Source organism: Aquarana catesbeiana, linkage group LG06, assembly GCF_042186555.1.
Source record: "Aquarana catesbeiana isolate 2022-GZ linkage group LG06, ASM4218655v1, whole genome shotgun sequence".
In the NCBI taxonomy this organism is placed as follows: Eukaryota; Metazoa; Chordata; class Amphibia; order Anura; family Ranidae; genus Aquarana; species Aquarana catesbeiana.
The window spans coordinates 31090088-31103929 of record NC_133329.1 but is presented as its reverse complement, the minus strand read 5'-3'; the positions used below and the strand labels follow the sequence as shown (position 1 = coordinate 31103929).

At 45.6% G+C, this 13842-nt stretch overlaps 1 protein-coding gene across 6 annotated transcripts in view; it reads left to right on the top strand.

The window, feature by feature from the left end:
• Positions 1-13842, top strand: part of LOC141148245 (transmembrane protease serine 9-like) — a 437906-nt gene that overhangs the window by 353312 nt on the left and 70752 nt on the right. For all 6 annotated transcript variants that reach the window (XM_073635506.1, XM_073635509.1, XM_073635508.1 and 3 more), the window contains one exon: positions 6284-6441. In XM_073635506.1, coding sequence (XP_073491607.1) covers positions 6284-6441 — 158 coding nt within the window. The remainder of the gene's footprint in view (positions 1-6283; positions 6442-13842) is intronic.

Here is a 13842-nt window from a genome sequence, read left to right as displayed (position 1 = left end):
CACTTTTTTAAATTTTAATGCACTAAAACACACTATATTGCCCAAATTTTTGATGAAATAAAAAAAGATGATCTTAGGCCAAGTACATGGATACCAAACATGACATGCTTTAAAATTGTGCACAAACGTGCAGTGGCAACTTTAGATTTACAGAGGAGGTCTACTGCTAAAATTACTGCCCTCGATCTGACGTTCGCGGTGACACCTCACATGCATGGTGCAATTGCTATTTACATTTGACGCCAGACCGACGCTTGCGTTTGCCTTTGCGCGAGAGCAGGGGGGGACAGGGGTGCTTTTTTTTTTTCTTTATTATTTTTTTGCTATTTTATCTTATTTTTAAACTGTTCCTTTCATTTTTTTTTTTTTTATCATTTTTATTGTTATCTCAGGGAATGTAAATATCCCCTATGATAGCAATAGGTAGTGACAGGTGCTCTTTTTTGAAAAAATTGGGGTCTATTAGACCCTAGATCTCTCCTCTGCCCTTAAAGCATCTGAGAACACCAAGATCGGTGTGATAAAATGCTTTCCCAATTTCCCAATGGCGCTGTTTACATCCGGCGAAATCTAAGTCATGAAATGCTCGTAGCTTCCGGTTTCTTAGGCCATAGAGATGTTTGGAGCCACTCTGGTCTCTGATCAGCTCTATGGTCAGTTGGCTGAATCACCGGCTGCATTCTCAGGTTCCCTGTTGAGACAGGAGAGCCAGAGAAAAACACGGAAGACGGTGGGGGGGGCATTCCCTCTCACTGCTTGTAAAAGCAGTCTAGAGGCTAATTAGCCACTAGGATTACTTTTATATGAAAGCCGACCGCTGGCTGAAAAGAATGATACCAAGATGATACCTAAACCTGCAGGCATCATTCTGGTATAACCATTCAAAGTCGTGAATGGCGTACCTGAAGACAAAAAAATGGTTAACAATAAAACACAGTAAACGGTAAAGTATAAAAAAATTGCATACCTGAAAAGCAAACATGATAAAACATAATAACAATAAAACATTGCAGAATAGAATACAGTAAAAAAGAGCAGAACAATATAGAGAGAATAGAGAGAGAGAGAACAATAAAATGACAACTATTTTTTTTTATTTTATATATTTTTTTTTTTTTTTTTACACTTTTTTTTGTAACTAACTTTTATAACTATAACCGGTTCCAGGTTCGGGTCTCTCAAAATGCGATGGCATCTTGGGAGACCCTGTGAAAGTGTGCCTAGTCTTTGCAATGCTGTACCCTACGCTAATACTCAACTAGTGTATGGTAGCGTTCAAAACATTCACCAATGCAAAGACCAGGATTGTCAGGACAGGAGGGACAATAATAGGGGGTGTCACGCCTATATCCGCGCTTGCTGCAGACACAACATCTTTTTTGGGGGGTTCGTTGGGTAGGGGTACTCGGGAGGACATAAAGAAAATGCCTCTCATGTAGCCGACTGCATTTGGTTGGGGATGTGAATGGGGGAAGTACGGGCGCTGCAGAAGTGGTGGGTTCCCAATTAGGATTGGCGAATGCAGCAGGAAGGGCACTATGCGCACGACGGGCCTGTGTTTGTCTTCTTCTTGGTGGCAGCGGGACACTACTTGTGCTTGCCACCTGACCAGCTTGAACTGCACTTATGGGACTCGCCACGTCACCAAGTGTTACTGCAGTGCTGGTTTGACCGGGGTGTAGTAGGCCACTGGTGCTTGCCAGTTCACCAAAACGCAATCAAAAAAACTGTTAGCAATCGCAGGGATCAGGCCTGACTCTGCGAACGCTGCAGTTATGCGTTTAGTGTTTTGTAAGTGACAGTGATCAATCGATACTACACTTGGGTAGGCTGGGCTGGGCAGAGGGGCAAAACGCAGGTGCTAGCAGGTATATGGGCTGATCCCACTAACACTGCGTTTTTGGGAACCCTAAACTGCTGGGGACGCTAGTATAGATCTGATCGGATCAGATATTGATCCGTTCAGATACTATACCACTAAGGGAGTCGTATGCTGCGTGCGTGGGTGTTAGCGGTACTGGCGCTAATCTGACGCTGCCTGGGGCGACGCATATAACCGCCGGGTGATAAGGGGGCTAAACCTTTATTCAGTAATAAACGGCGGGTGCCCTGACACTATAAAAAATAAACAAACTAACCAGCGTCACCCGTAACAGTTATACGGTGATCAGTGGTGAAATGGTTAACTAGGGGGCAATCAAGGGGTTAAAACATTTATTAGGTAGTATATGGGGGTCCCTGTCGCTATAAAATGCTGACGGCGAACCTAAATATTCACCTCCCTAACTAGCGTCACCAGTAGGGATGAGCTTCGAGTTCGAGTCGAACTCATGTTCCACTGGAACATTGGCTGTTCGCAAGTTCGCCGAACAGCGAACAATTTGGGGTGTTCGCGGCAAATTCGAATGCCGCGGAACACCTTTTAAAAGTCTATGGGAGAAATCAAAAGTGCTAATTTTAAAGGCTAATATGCAAGTTATTGTCATAAAAAGTGTTTGGGGACCCAGGTCCTGCCCCAGGGGACATGGATCAATGCAAAAAAAAGTTTTAAAAACGGACGTTTTTTCAGGAGCAGTGATTTTAATAATGCTTAAAGTCATACAATAAAAGTGTAATATCCCTTTAAATTTCGTACCTGGGGGGTGTCTATAGTATGCCTGTAAAGGGGCGCATGTTTCCTGTGTTTAGAACAGTCTGACAGCAAAATGACATTTTGAAGGAAAAAACTCATTTAAAACTACCCGCGGCTATTGCATTGCCGACAATACACTTAGAAGTTCATTGATAAAAACGGCATGGGAATTCCCCAAAGGGGAACCCCGAACCAAAATTAAAAAAAAAAAAATGACGTGGGAGTCCCCCTAAATTCCATACCAGGCCCTTCAGGTCTGGTATGGATTTTAAGGGGAACCCCGCGCCAAAAAAAAAAAAAAAAACGGCGTGGGATCCCCCCAAAAATCCATACCAGACCCTTATCCGAGCACGCAACCTGGCAGGCCGCAGGAAAAGAGGGGGGGACGAGAGTGCGGCCCCCCCTCCCTCCTGAACCGTACCAGGCCACATGCCCTCAACATTGGGAGGGTGCTTTGGGGTAGCCCCCCAAAACACCTTGTCCCCATGTTGATGAGGACAAGGGCCTCATCCCCACAACCCTGGCCGGTGGTTGTGGGGGTCTGCGGGCGGGGGGCTTATCGGAATCTGGAAGCCCCCTTTAACAAGGTGACCCCCAGATCCCGGCCCCCCCCCTGTGTGAAATGGTAAGGGGGTACATAAGTACCCCTACCATTTCACGAAAAAAGTGTCAAAAATGTTAAAAATGACAAGAGACAGTTTTTGACAATTCCTTTATTTAAATGCTTCTTCTTTCTTCTATCTTCCTTCATCTTCTGGTTCTTCTGGTTCTTCTGGCTCTTCTGGTTCTTCCTCTGGCGTTCTCGTCCAGCATCTCCTCCGCGGCGTCTTCTATCTTCTTCTCCTCGGGCCGCTCCGCACCCATGGCATGGGGGGGAGGCTCCCGCTCTTCTCTTCTTCTTTTCTTCTCTTCTTCTCTTCTTCATTTTCTTCTCCGGGCCGCTCCGCAATCCATGCTGGCATGGAGGGAGGCTCCCGCTGTGTGACGGCGCTCCTCGTCTGACAGTTCTTAAATAACGGGGGGCGGGGCCACCCGGTGACCCCGCCCCCCTCTGACGCACGGGACATGACGGGACTTCCCTGTGGCATTCCCCGTGACGTCACAGGGAAGTCCCGTCAAGTCACCGTGCGTCAGAGTGGGGCGGGGTCACCGGGTGGCCCCGCCCCCCGTTATTTAAGAACTGTCAGACGAGGAGCGCCATCACACAGCGGGAGCCTCCCTCCATGCCAGCATGGATTGCGGAGCGGCCCGGAGAAGAAAATGAAGAAGAGAAGAAAAGAAGAAAAGAAGAAGAGAAGAGCGGGAGCCTCCCCAGGAGAAGAAGATAGAAGACGCCGCGGAGGAGATGCTGGACGAGAACGCCGGAGGAAGAACCAGAAGAACCAGAAGAACCAGAAGATGAAGGAAGATAGAAGAAAGAAGAAGCATTTAAATAAAGGAATTGTCAAAAACTGTCTCTTGTCATTTTTAACATTTTTGACACTTTTTTCGTGAAATGGTAGGGGTACCTTACCATTTCACACAGGGGGGGAGCCGGGATCTGGGGGTCACCTTGTTAAAGGGGGCTTCCAGATTCCGATAAGCCCCCCGCCCGCAGACCCCCACAACCACCGGCCAGGGTTGTGGGGATGAGGCCCTTGTCCTCATCAACATGGGGACAAGGTGTTTTGGGGGGCTACCCCAAAGCACCCTCCCAATGTTGAGGGCATGTGGCCTGGTACGGTTCAGGAGGGAGGGGGGGCCGCACTCTTGTCCCCCCCTCTTTTCCTGCGGCCTGCCAGGTTGCGTGCTCGGATAAGGGTCTGGTATGGATTTTTGGGGGGACCCCACGCCGTTTTTTTTTTTTGGGCGCGGGGTTCCCCTTAAAATCCATACCAGACCTGAAGGGTCTGGTATGGAATTTAGGGGGAACCCCACGTCATTTTTTTTTTTTTAATTTTGGCCGGGGTTCCCCTTAATATCCATACCAGACCTGAAGGGCCTGGTATGGAATTTAGGAGGACTCCCACGTCATTTTTTTTTTTTAATTTTGGTTCGGGGTTCCCCTTTGGGGAATTCCCATGCCGTTTTTATCAATGAACTTCTATGTGTATTGTCGGCAATGCAATAGCCGCGAGTAGTTTTAAATGAGTTTTTTCCGTCAAAATGTCATTTTGCTGTCAGACTGTTCTAAACACAGGAAACATGCGCCCCTTTACAGGCATACTATAGACACCCCCCAGGTACGAAATTTAAAGGGATATTACACTTTTATTGTTTGACTTTAAGCATTATTAAAATCACTGCTCCTGAAAAAACGGCCGTTTTTAAAACTTTTTTTTGCATTGATCCATGTCCCCTGGGGCAGGACCCAGGTCCCCAAACACTTTTTATGACAATAACTTGCATATAAGCCTTTAAAATTAGCACTTTTGTTTATTCATGTTCGTGTCCCATAGACTTTAACGGTGTTCGCGTGTTCGAACGAACTTTTTTCCTGTTCGCATGTTCTGGTGCGAACCGAACAGGGGGGTGTTCGGCTCATCCCTAGTCACCAGTGACACTAATACAGCGATCAGAAAAATGATCACTTAGTGACACTGGTGACAGGGGGTGATCAAGGGGTGAAAACTTTATTACTGGGGGTTAGGGGGGTATCCTAGACCTAAAGGGAGCTAACACTCACTGCCCTAACACAGTAACTGTCACAAACTGACACCATGCAGTAATCAGAAAAATAAATAAATAAATAAATTTAAAAAAAACTGCTTGGTGTCAGTGTGACGGGGGGAGGGGGGATTAGGGGGTGATTGGGGGGGTGATCGGGGGGGTAAAGGGGGGTGTTTTGCGTGCCTGGCATGTTCTACTGTATGTGTGTAGTGTTACACTCACATTGAAGTCTTCTCTCCTCGGCGCCGGAACGGAAAATACCGAGCCGAGGAGAGATGACATCATTTCCTTTGCTGCTGTTTAGCATACAGCAGCAAAGAATGATTTGATTGGCCGGCGACGATTGCGAGGGGGGGGGCCACGAACGGATGGTCTCCCCCTCATCTCTGATCGCCGCTGGTCAGAAGCGGACCATCTCGGGCACCGGGGGGGGTCTGAACGGACCCCCCGCCCGCGGGAGGCAGATCACGTATATGTACGTGATTCTGCCTGCCCGTGCCACCTTGCCGATGTACATCGGCGTGAGGCGGTCCTTAAGTGGTTAAGTACGGTAATTATTTAAGGCTCTGTGTCCCATGATGTACTCAGAGAAAAGGATTTTACAGGTAAGCTGTTATAAAAATCCATTTTTTTTCTGTGTAGTGGTAAGGCAGTCCATTCATTTGAATAGGCTGCTTACTGCATTTAAATTACACCAAAGAGGTACATGTTTCTTTTATTTTAAATAGCGCCATAGCAAAATGCATGAAACTTTGTTACCATGCATTCTTTTTGCTTGATTTTGCACACTTTAGCAAGGTGAATTGGGGTGGAGTTAACCATTAATGGCACTGCAGTCCTTCTGCAAAAAAGATGCACATTTTTTGTGTTAGGAGAAACGGTGCAATTTTGAGTGCAATCCTACAATGCACATGTGTGAATGGAACATAACAGTGATCAGTCTATGTATAGCCTTGCCAAGAATGGCCATTAATCATCTTCTTGTCTGTGTTTTATCACCAGGGAGTGTAGTTTTGAATGGGACCCTCCAGGAGGTCATGGTTCCTCTAATAGACCGCAATACATGTCAAACAATGTATACCAATGCAGGAGGTGCCATCACTATCCAGAATGATCAGATCTGTGCCGGCTACAAGGATGGAGGAAAGGGCCCCTGCCAGGTGAGTGACACCAAGAACATTCTAGTATGGCTAAACTTTAGGTCTGGATCTCTTCACAGGAAGCAGAATCAATGCATGACATTAAAGTGACTCTAAACTCTATTTTTTTTTTAATAAAAAAGAGGTTATACCTACCTGCTCTGTGCAACAATATTGCACAGAAAGGTCACTTACATCAGCTTCTAGCAGTCCCCACCGGTACTGTTGACTCTTCTCTCCTTCAGGTACCTCCTTTGCAAATCTGCTAAATAGGCATCCATGCATGTTCACTCCCTCCCCACAGGAGTTTTACTGATAGCAGCAGGAGCCTATGGTTCCACTGCCCTTGGTTTCTCCTAACAAACAAGAACTATGGGGAGCGGTGATGGAGCCACAGACAGTGATGAAGCAGCTATGTGCTTAGGGATGGGGGGGTATGACAGATAGTGGGGCGTTTTTTACCCTAATGCAAGTTTGGCTGTACTTCTCCTGTGGACCACATGAGTGCAATTCATTCTGCACTCCTGTGACCCATTTTCCCACTGTCGGCTGATGTCACAGAGCCTGTCCAGGCTGAGGAAAGATCATGGCCATATGATCGGGATATGCCCACATGCCTGGACCGGCACCCGGCTCAGCCTCTAAGTGAGCCGTTGAGAGCCTGAGCCAGCCTCTTACCACCCCGCCACAGCCCCGTGCTCCAGGGAGAGCAGGGGGCAGATCAGAGAGTCGGTGACTGACAGTCACCAGTTCTCTGCCCACTAAGCTCAGAGAACTGAGCGATTGGCAGCATTTGATCATTTGGTTCTCAGTTTTAGAGCCAGCAGGGGACAGATGCAGCATCGGATGATGCTGCATCCACCTAAGTAACTATGATTCCAAAAAAAAAAAAACATCCCCATACTTAAATTTAAGCTGAAAAACACTAATGCCCCATACACACAATTGGAAATGCCACCAGCAAAAGACCGATGTGAGCTTTTGGTCGAAAAATGTGACCGTGTGTATGCTCCATCGGACTTTTGCTGGTGGAATTCCAGCCAGCAAAAGATTGAGAACAGGTTCTCTATGTTTCGGTCGGAAAAAGTTCCTATCCAAAAAAGCAATCGTCTGTATGCCATTCGGACGCGCAAAAAAATCACGCATGCTCAGAAACAATTTGACGCATGCTCAGAAGCATTGAACTTCATTTTCTCAGCTTGTTGTAGTGTTGTACGTCACCGTGTTCTTGATGGTCGAAAGTTCAGAGAACTTTTGTCTGACCGTGTGTATGCAAGGCAAGCTTGAGCGGAATCCCGTCAGAAAAGCCATCATATCTTTTTCCTACCAAAATCCCGATCGTGTGTACGCGGCATTAGACTTTAGAACCACTTTAATGCTTAGATTGAATCAAAATGTGTTTTTTGTTTTACTTGAAATGGATTGCAAAATGTTAGATGTTCTGTCATTCACATGAAGGGGGCAGTATCTGGGTCCCCTTATTTTTAAAAGGGGGCTTTAGATTTCAATAAGTCCTCTGCCCGCAGACCCCCACAACCACCATGCTGGGGTTGTGGAGAAGAGGCCCTTGTCCTCTTCAACATGGGGAAAAGGTTCTTTCCAGAGGGTAACCCTAGTAAAGTATTCCCCAATGTTGAGGACATGTGGCCTGGTATGGTTCAGGGAGGGGGGCACACACTCGCCACCTCTTTTCCTGGCCACCAAGGCTGCATGATCAGATAAGGGTCGGTTCACACTGGGGCAACACGACAGCCGTCCTACTTTGGATCCGACTTTGCCCTGCGACATGAAGCCGGCATGTGTCCGACTTTCAATGAACGGGGATCCGACTTGGATCCCCGCCACTGTGTTTGGTATGAATCTTTAGGGGGAACTCTGCGCCAAATTTTAAATAAAAAACAGGCATGGGTTCCCCCTCCAGGGGCATACCAGGCCCTTGGGTCTGGTATGGATCTTGAGGGGAACCCCCTACGCCGAAAAAACGGCGTGGGGCTTCCCCCCCAATCCATACCAGACCCTTATCCGAGCACGCAGCCCGGCCGGACAGGAATGGGGGTGGGGACGAGCGAGCGCCCCCCCCCTCCTGAACCGTACCAGGCCGCATGCCCTCAACATGGGGGGGTTGGTGCCTTGGGGGAGGGGGCGCGCTGCGGCCCCCCCACCCCAAAGCACCTTGTCCCCATGTTGATGAGGACAAGGGCCTCTTCCCGACAACCCTGGCCGTTGGTTGTCGGGGTCTGCAGGCGGAGGGCTTATCGGAATCCGGGAGCCCCCTTTAATAAGGGGGCCCCCAGATCCCGGCCCCCCCACCCTATGTGAATGAGTATGGGGTACATCGCAGGGCGCCCCCCTCCCCCAAGGCACCAACCCCCCCATGTTGAGGGCATGTGGCCTGGTACGGTTCAGGATGGGGGGCGCTCGCTGGTCCCCCACCCCCATTCCTGTCCGGCCGGGCTGCGTGCTCGGATAAGGGTCTGGTATGGATTGGGGGACCCCCCACGCCGTTTTTTCGGCGTAGGGGGTTCCCCTCAAGGTCCATACCAGACCCAAGGGCCTGGTATGCCCCTGGAGGGGGAACCCATGCCGGTTTTTTATTTAAAATTTGGCGCGGAGTTCCCCCTCAAAATCATCTGAGCACAAGTCGCATGCCGAAGTCGGATCATGCGAGACGGCGATCCGGCTTCAATGATAGTCAATAGGCTGAAGTCGGATCAAAGTCGGATCAAAGTAGTACAGGGAGTACGCTCTGAAGTAGGAGCGACTTCAGTAGTGTCTATTAAGACGCTCCCATTCACTTAAATGTGAAGTTGTCCCAGTGTGAACCGACCCTAAGGGTCTGGTATGGTGCACTATGCCAGCTGTTACCTGTCAGTTAGGAACCCCTGGCTGACAGCTGAAAGTGCCAAGCAGGGGTGAGTCACTGGTTGTTAGGATGTTGGCAGGTGTCGTCTCCCTAACAACCAGGAGGAAGCTGTCATATTGACTGTTGCGGGTTGTTATATATGCCCAGTGGAAGGCAGCAAGGAATCTATTACACACATGTTACAAATATTATGGGAATTATTTGTTACGCTTGCACAAATGAGACATTTGCAAAGCAAATTTTTTTTATAAATTAGCTTTTAAACTAAAATAATTTTGTCTTGAATTCAGTTTTAATTAGGGATACACCAATACCATTTTTTTTATAGCGAGTACGAGCAACCATACTTTTTTTTTTAAGTACTCGCCAATTCCACTTACCGATACCTGCCAGCAACTGTTTTGTTTACACTTCAGTCGTCAGCAAACGTACAAAGCATTGAAAAGGTATTTACAAAAGAAATAACTTTTCTTTTTTTTAATTTGCACTTTTTTCAATGTGAAACATGTAAACATATGTTAAAGATATAAAATTATTAACAACAAAAACAAAAAAAAAAGTTTTAATCATGTACGCCTTGTTCATTTTATTGAAAATACCAATAAAGAAATATTGAAAATAATAGTTTCGTTTTATAATATAGAAGTGGAAAAAGAAAAAAATCAGCAGGAAAATAGTAATTAAAACGGTTGTTTAGCGCTGGAAATTTTTATTTATTTTCTTCTTCCTGCAAGGCAAAGGCATAATGTGCTAGTATGCATCGCATACTAGCATATCATGTGGAACTTACCTTTAAACAAAGCTGTTCCAGTGCCGTGATGTCAGCAATGCAGCCGCATCCATTTTCACCCGTCTTGCTTCCGGGTTTGCGGGCTTCGGCTCGGTTATTGTCCTGAGCCACGATGATGTCACTCCCACGCATGCGAGCCCTTCACAGGGCAGGGCTTGGAAGTAAAGGCACTTGTGCCCGTTCCTTCAGAGCGCATGAGCCAGTGATGTCACTGTCTGCATCTAATGTAAATATCTCCTAAACGGTGCACGTTTAGGTGATATTTTCACTAACTATAGGTAAACTTACTTATAGGTAAAAGACAGCAGAGGAAGTTTACTTCTCCTTTAAATGGAGAAGGAGAATAAGAAGTTTATTAGGTCTGATTAGAGTAAATTAGGGGTTAATAAGGGGTTAACCATTTCAGCCCCTGGAGAATTTACCCCTTTATTGACCAGACCCTTTTTTGTGATACGGCACTGCGTCGATCAGGGGCGTAACTAGAAATAGCAGGGCCCCATAGCAAAATGTTGTATGGGGCCCCACTGCAAACAGCCCCCCCCACAGCTGCCCTAGTGTCAATGCAGCGTGACCTGTGTCACATACAGCGTGACCTGTGCCCAATGCAGCGTGACCTGTGCCCAATACAGCGTGACCTGTGCCCCATACAGCGAGACCTGTGCCCAATACAGCCTGGTCTGCCTGTGCCCCATACAGCCCCACTTATGCAGAGGAAGAGGCAAGTCACCCGGATCAGCAGAGAGCGGGATTGCCCGCTGTAATAGCTTTCATTTAATTTCCTGTCTTCCAGGGGCTCATTGTCACATAGCCCCACCTCTTGGCCCGATGCCTTTGATGACGTCACATGTCCCGCATTGGATCAGTGTTCTGTCTATCAAAGGCACCGGGCCAAAAGGTGGAGCTATGTGACGTGAGCCCCGGGAACACTGGAAGTTCTAATGAAAGCTCTTACATCGGGCAATTCAGCTCTCTGCTGATACGGACAGCTCTCCTCTTCCTTTCCTCTCTCTTCCCCTGGCTGGGAGACTGTGCCGGCGGTGCTCTTATCCTCACTGGGCCCCACTCGGCTGCGGGCCCCATAGCATGGTAGTAGTTACGCCCCTGGTGTCGATTTACCTGACAATTGCGCAGTCGTGCGACGTTGTACCCAAACAGAATTGACGTCCTTTTTTTCCCACAAATAGAGCTTTCTTTTGGTGGTATTTGATCACCTCTGCGTTTTTTTAATTTTTTGTGCTATAAACAAAATAAAAGCGAACATTTTGAAAAAAAAGCAATATTTTTTACTTTTTGCTATAATAAATATCCCCCAAAAATATATAAAAAAACAAATTTCTTCCTCAGTTTAGGCTGATATGTATTCTTCTAATTATTTTTGGTAAAAAAAATCGCAATAAGCGTATATTGGTTTGCGCAAAAGTTATCGCGTCTGCAAAAAAAGGGGATAGAGTTATGGCATTTTTATTATTTTTTTTTATTAGTAATGACGGCGATCTTTTATTGTGACTGCGACATTGCGGCGGACAGATCGAACACTTTTGACAGTATTTTGGGACCATTGTCATTTACTGTATATAGCAATCAGTGATATAAAAATGCACTGATTACTGTGTAAATGTCACTGGCAGGGAAGGAGTTAGACACTAGGGGGCGATCAAGAGGTTAAGTTTGTTCCCTGGGCGTGTTCTAACTGTAGGGGGGATGGGCTCACTGGGAGTAGTAGATCCCTGTCATGTTGCTAGGCAGAACAGGGAAATGCCTTGTTTATTTAGGCATCTCCCCCCCCTTCTGCCTCTCCTCTCTGCAATCGTGGGCTGGTCCCGTGAACATCCAGTTCACGGACCCGCGATGACACAGCGAAGTACGGTTACGTTGTTTTGCTCACCTGTGCCACTTTGCAAATGTATATCAGCGTGAGCCGGTCGGCAAGTGGTTAAACAGAGGAAACAGTTAATTTAAAAAAAATATATACTTTTTCTTACTTGACAGGTTGATTTAAACCGATTTCATCTGCAGATTGAAGTCCATCCCTTTAATCTGTAGCTCAATAAACAGTAGGATACAAAATGAAACAATGTTTCTTTTTATCCTTCTGTTTTGCACCTGTACAATGTTGTTGATAAATATTGCCCGGCTGCTCCAATAGCCAGGACTTTGTTTACACTTCCACTGTCAACAGAAGAACCCCACTGACAGCTGAATGATTCATCAATTGTGAAGGAAGTGGTGGCCCTGCTCCTTCACAAACCATAATTGAAGGTTTTTTACTGTTTACATTTCAGATGTCAAGTGGGGGAATCCCGCTGACAGTTGAAAGAACTGAGCCTGAAAGTATCAGTTTCTGGTATCGGAGCATTTGCACAAGTACACGTTTTTTGCGCAGCAGTTTTGCAAACGCAATTTTTTGGGAAGAATACACTTTAATGAATCGAAAAAAAAAAACCACAATATTTAATCCGTTTTTTTTTTTTTGTACAATGTGAAAGAAGATGTTATTCTGAGTAAATAGATACCTAACATGTCACACTTTAAAATTGGGCACGCTCATTCAAGGGCGAGAAAATACGGTACTTAAAAATCTCCATAGTCGATGCTTTAAACACCTTTACAGAGAGTTACAGAAGAGGTCTAGTTCTAGAATTATTGCTCTCACTCTAACGTTCGTGGAGATACTTCACATGAATACCATTTACATATGCATGCGTGACTTAGGTATGCGTTTGCTTCTGCATGTGAGCACGGAGGGATGGGGCGCTTTCAATTTTTTATTTTAATTTTTATTTACTTTTTTTTTTCTACACTGTCCCTTTTCATTTATTTTTTTTATGACATTTATTCCCATTACAAGGAATGTAAACATCCCTTGTAATAGAAATAAGGATAACAAGTCCTTATTAGAGAGATCTAAAAGTGTTCCAGCTGGTCATGAGCTGCTCAAACCATGTTAATGAGAAAGCCAGGCGCCGGCTGTAGAAAAACGATATTGTGGGTGTTGGATGATATCTTCAGCCACAATCCCAGTAAAGTCCTTGCAAAACACAACGTATATATATGTATTGCGGTTGGCAAGTGGTTAAGAGATGGAGTTTAAAAAAAACAAAAAAACAAGCTGGTTCATTACAACCAGCATACATTAGTATAAAGTGTGCATCAAACTAATATAGTTTTTCCATATACCTGTACATGTTCCACACAGCCAGATTACTAAAACATAACAAAAAGGCGTCCTATAATTTGACGTGTTTCGTGAATTTTGCTTCATTTCATCAGATTTGGATGCTACCAAAGCAAGATATATAAACTAAAAAACAAAATATATTAAAGCCCTCCCTAGAAATTATTACAATACTATACATACTAGTGTCCTTAATAGAACAGAACTTACAAACCAGCTTGAAAAGTGATCTAAAATAACACCTCTAAATGGCGACCCCCACAGAGTTGCGGCACCCAATAAGAAAAGCAAGGTGCAGCAGAAGAGGATGCATAGATGGAATTTAAAGATACAAAACCCCAGATAAAGATAAAGATAAAGATACAAAAAAACAAAACAAACAACAGACATAATAAAACAGAAAGATATGTAGGGAAACAGAATTATATGTGTGAAAGGATCCGACAAGTGCTATGCACCGAAAAAGGGGAGTGCCTCAATATATTCTATACGTGAAAGTAATACAGTGCCTTGAAAAGGTATTCAAACCCCTAGAAATTTTCCACATTTTGTCATGTTACAACCAAAAACGTAAATGTATTTTATTGGGATTTT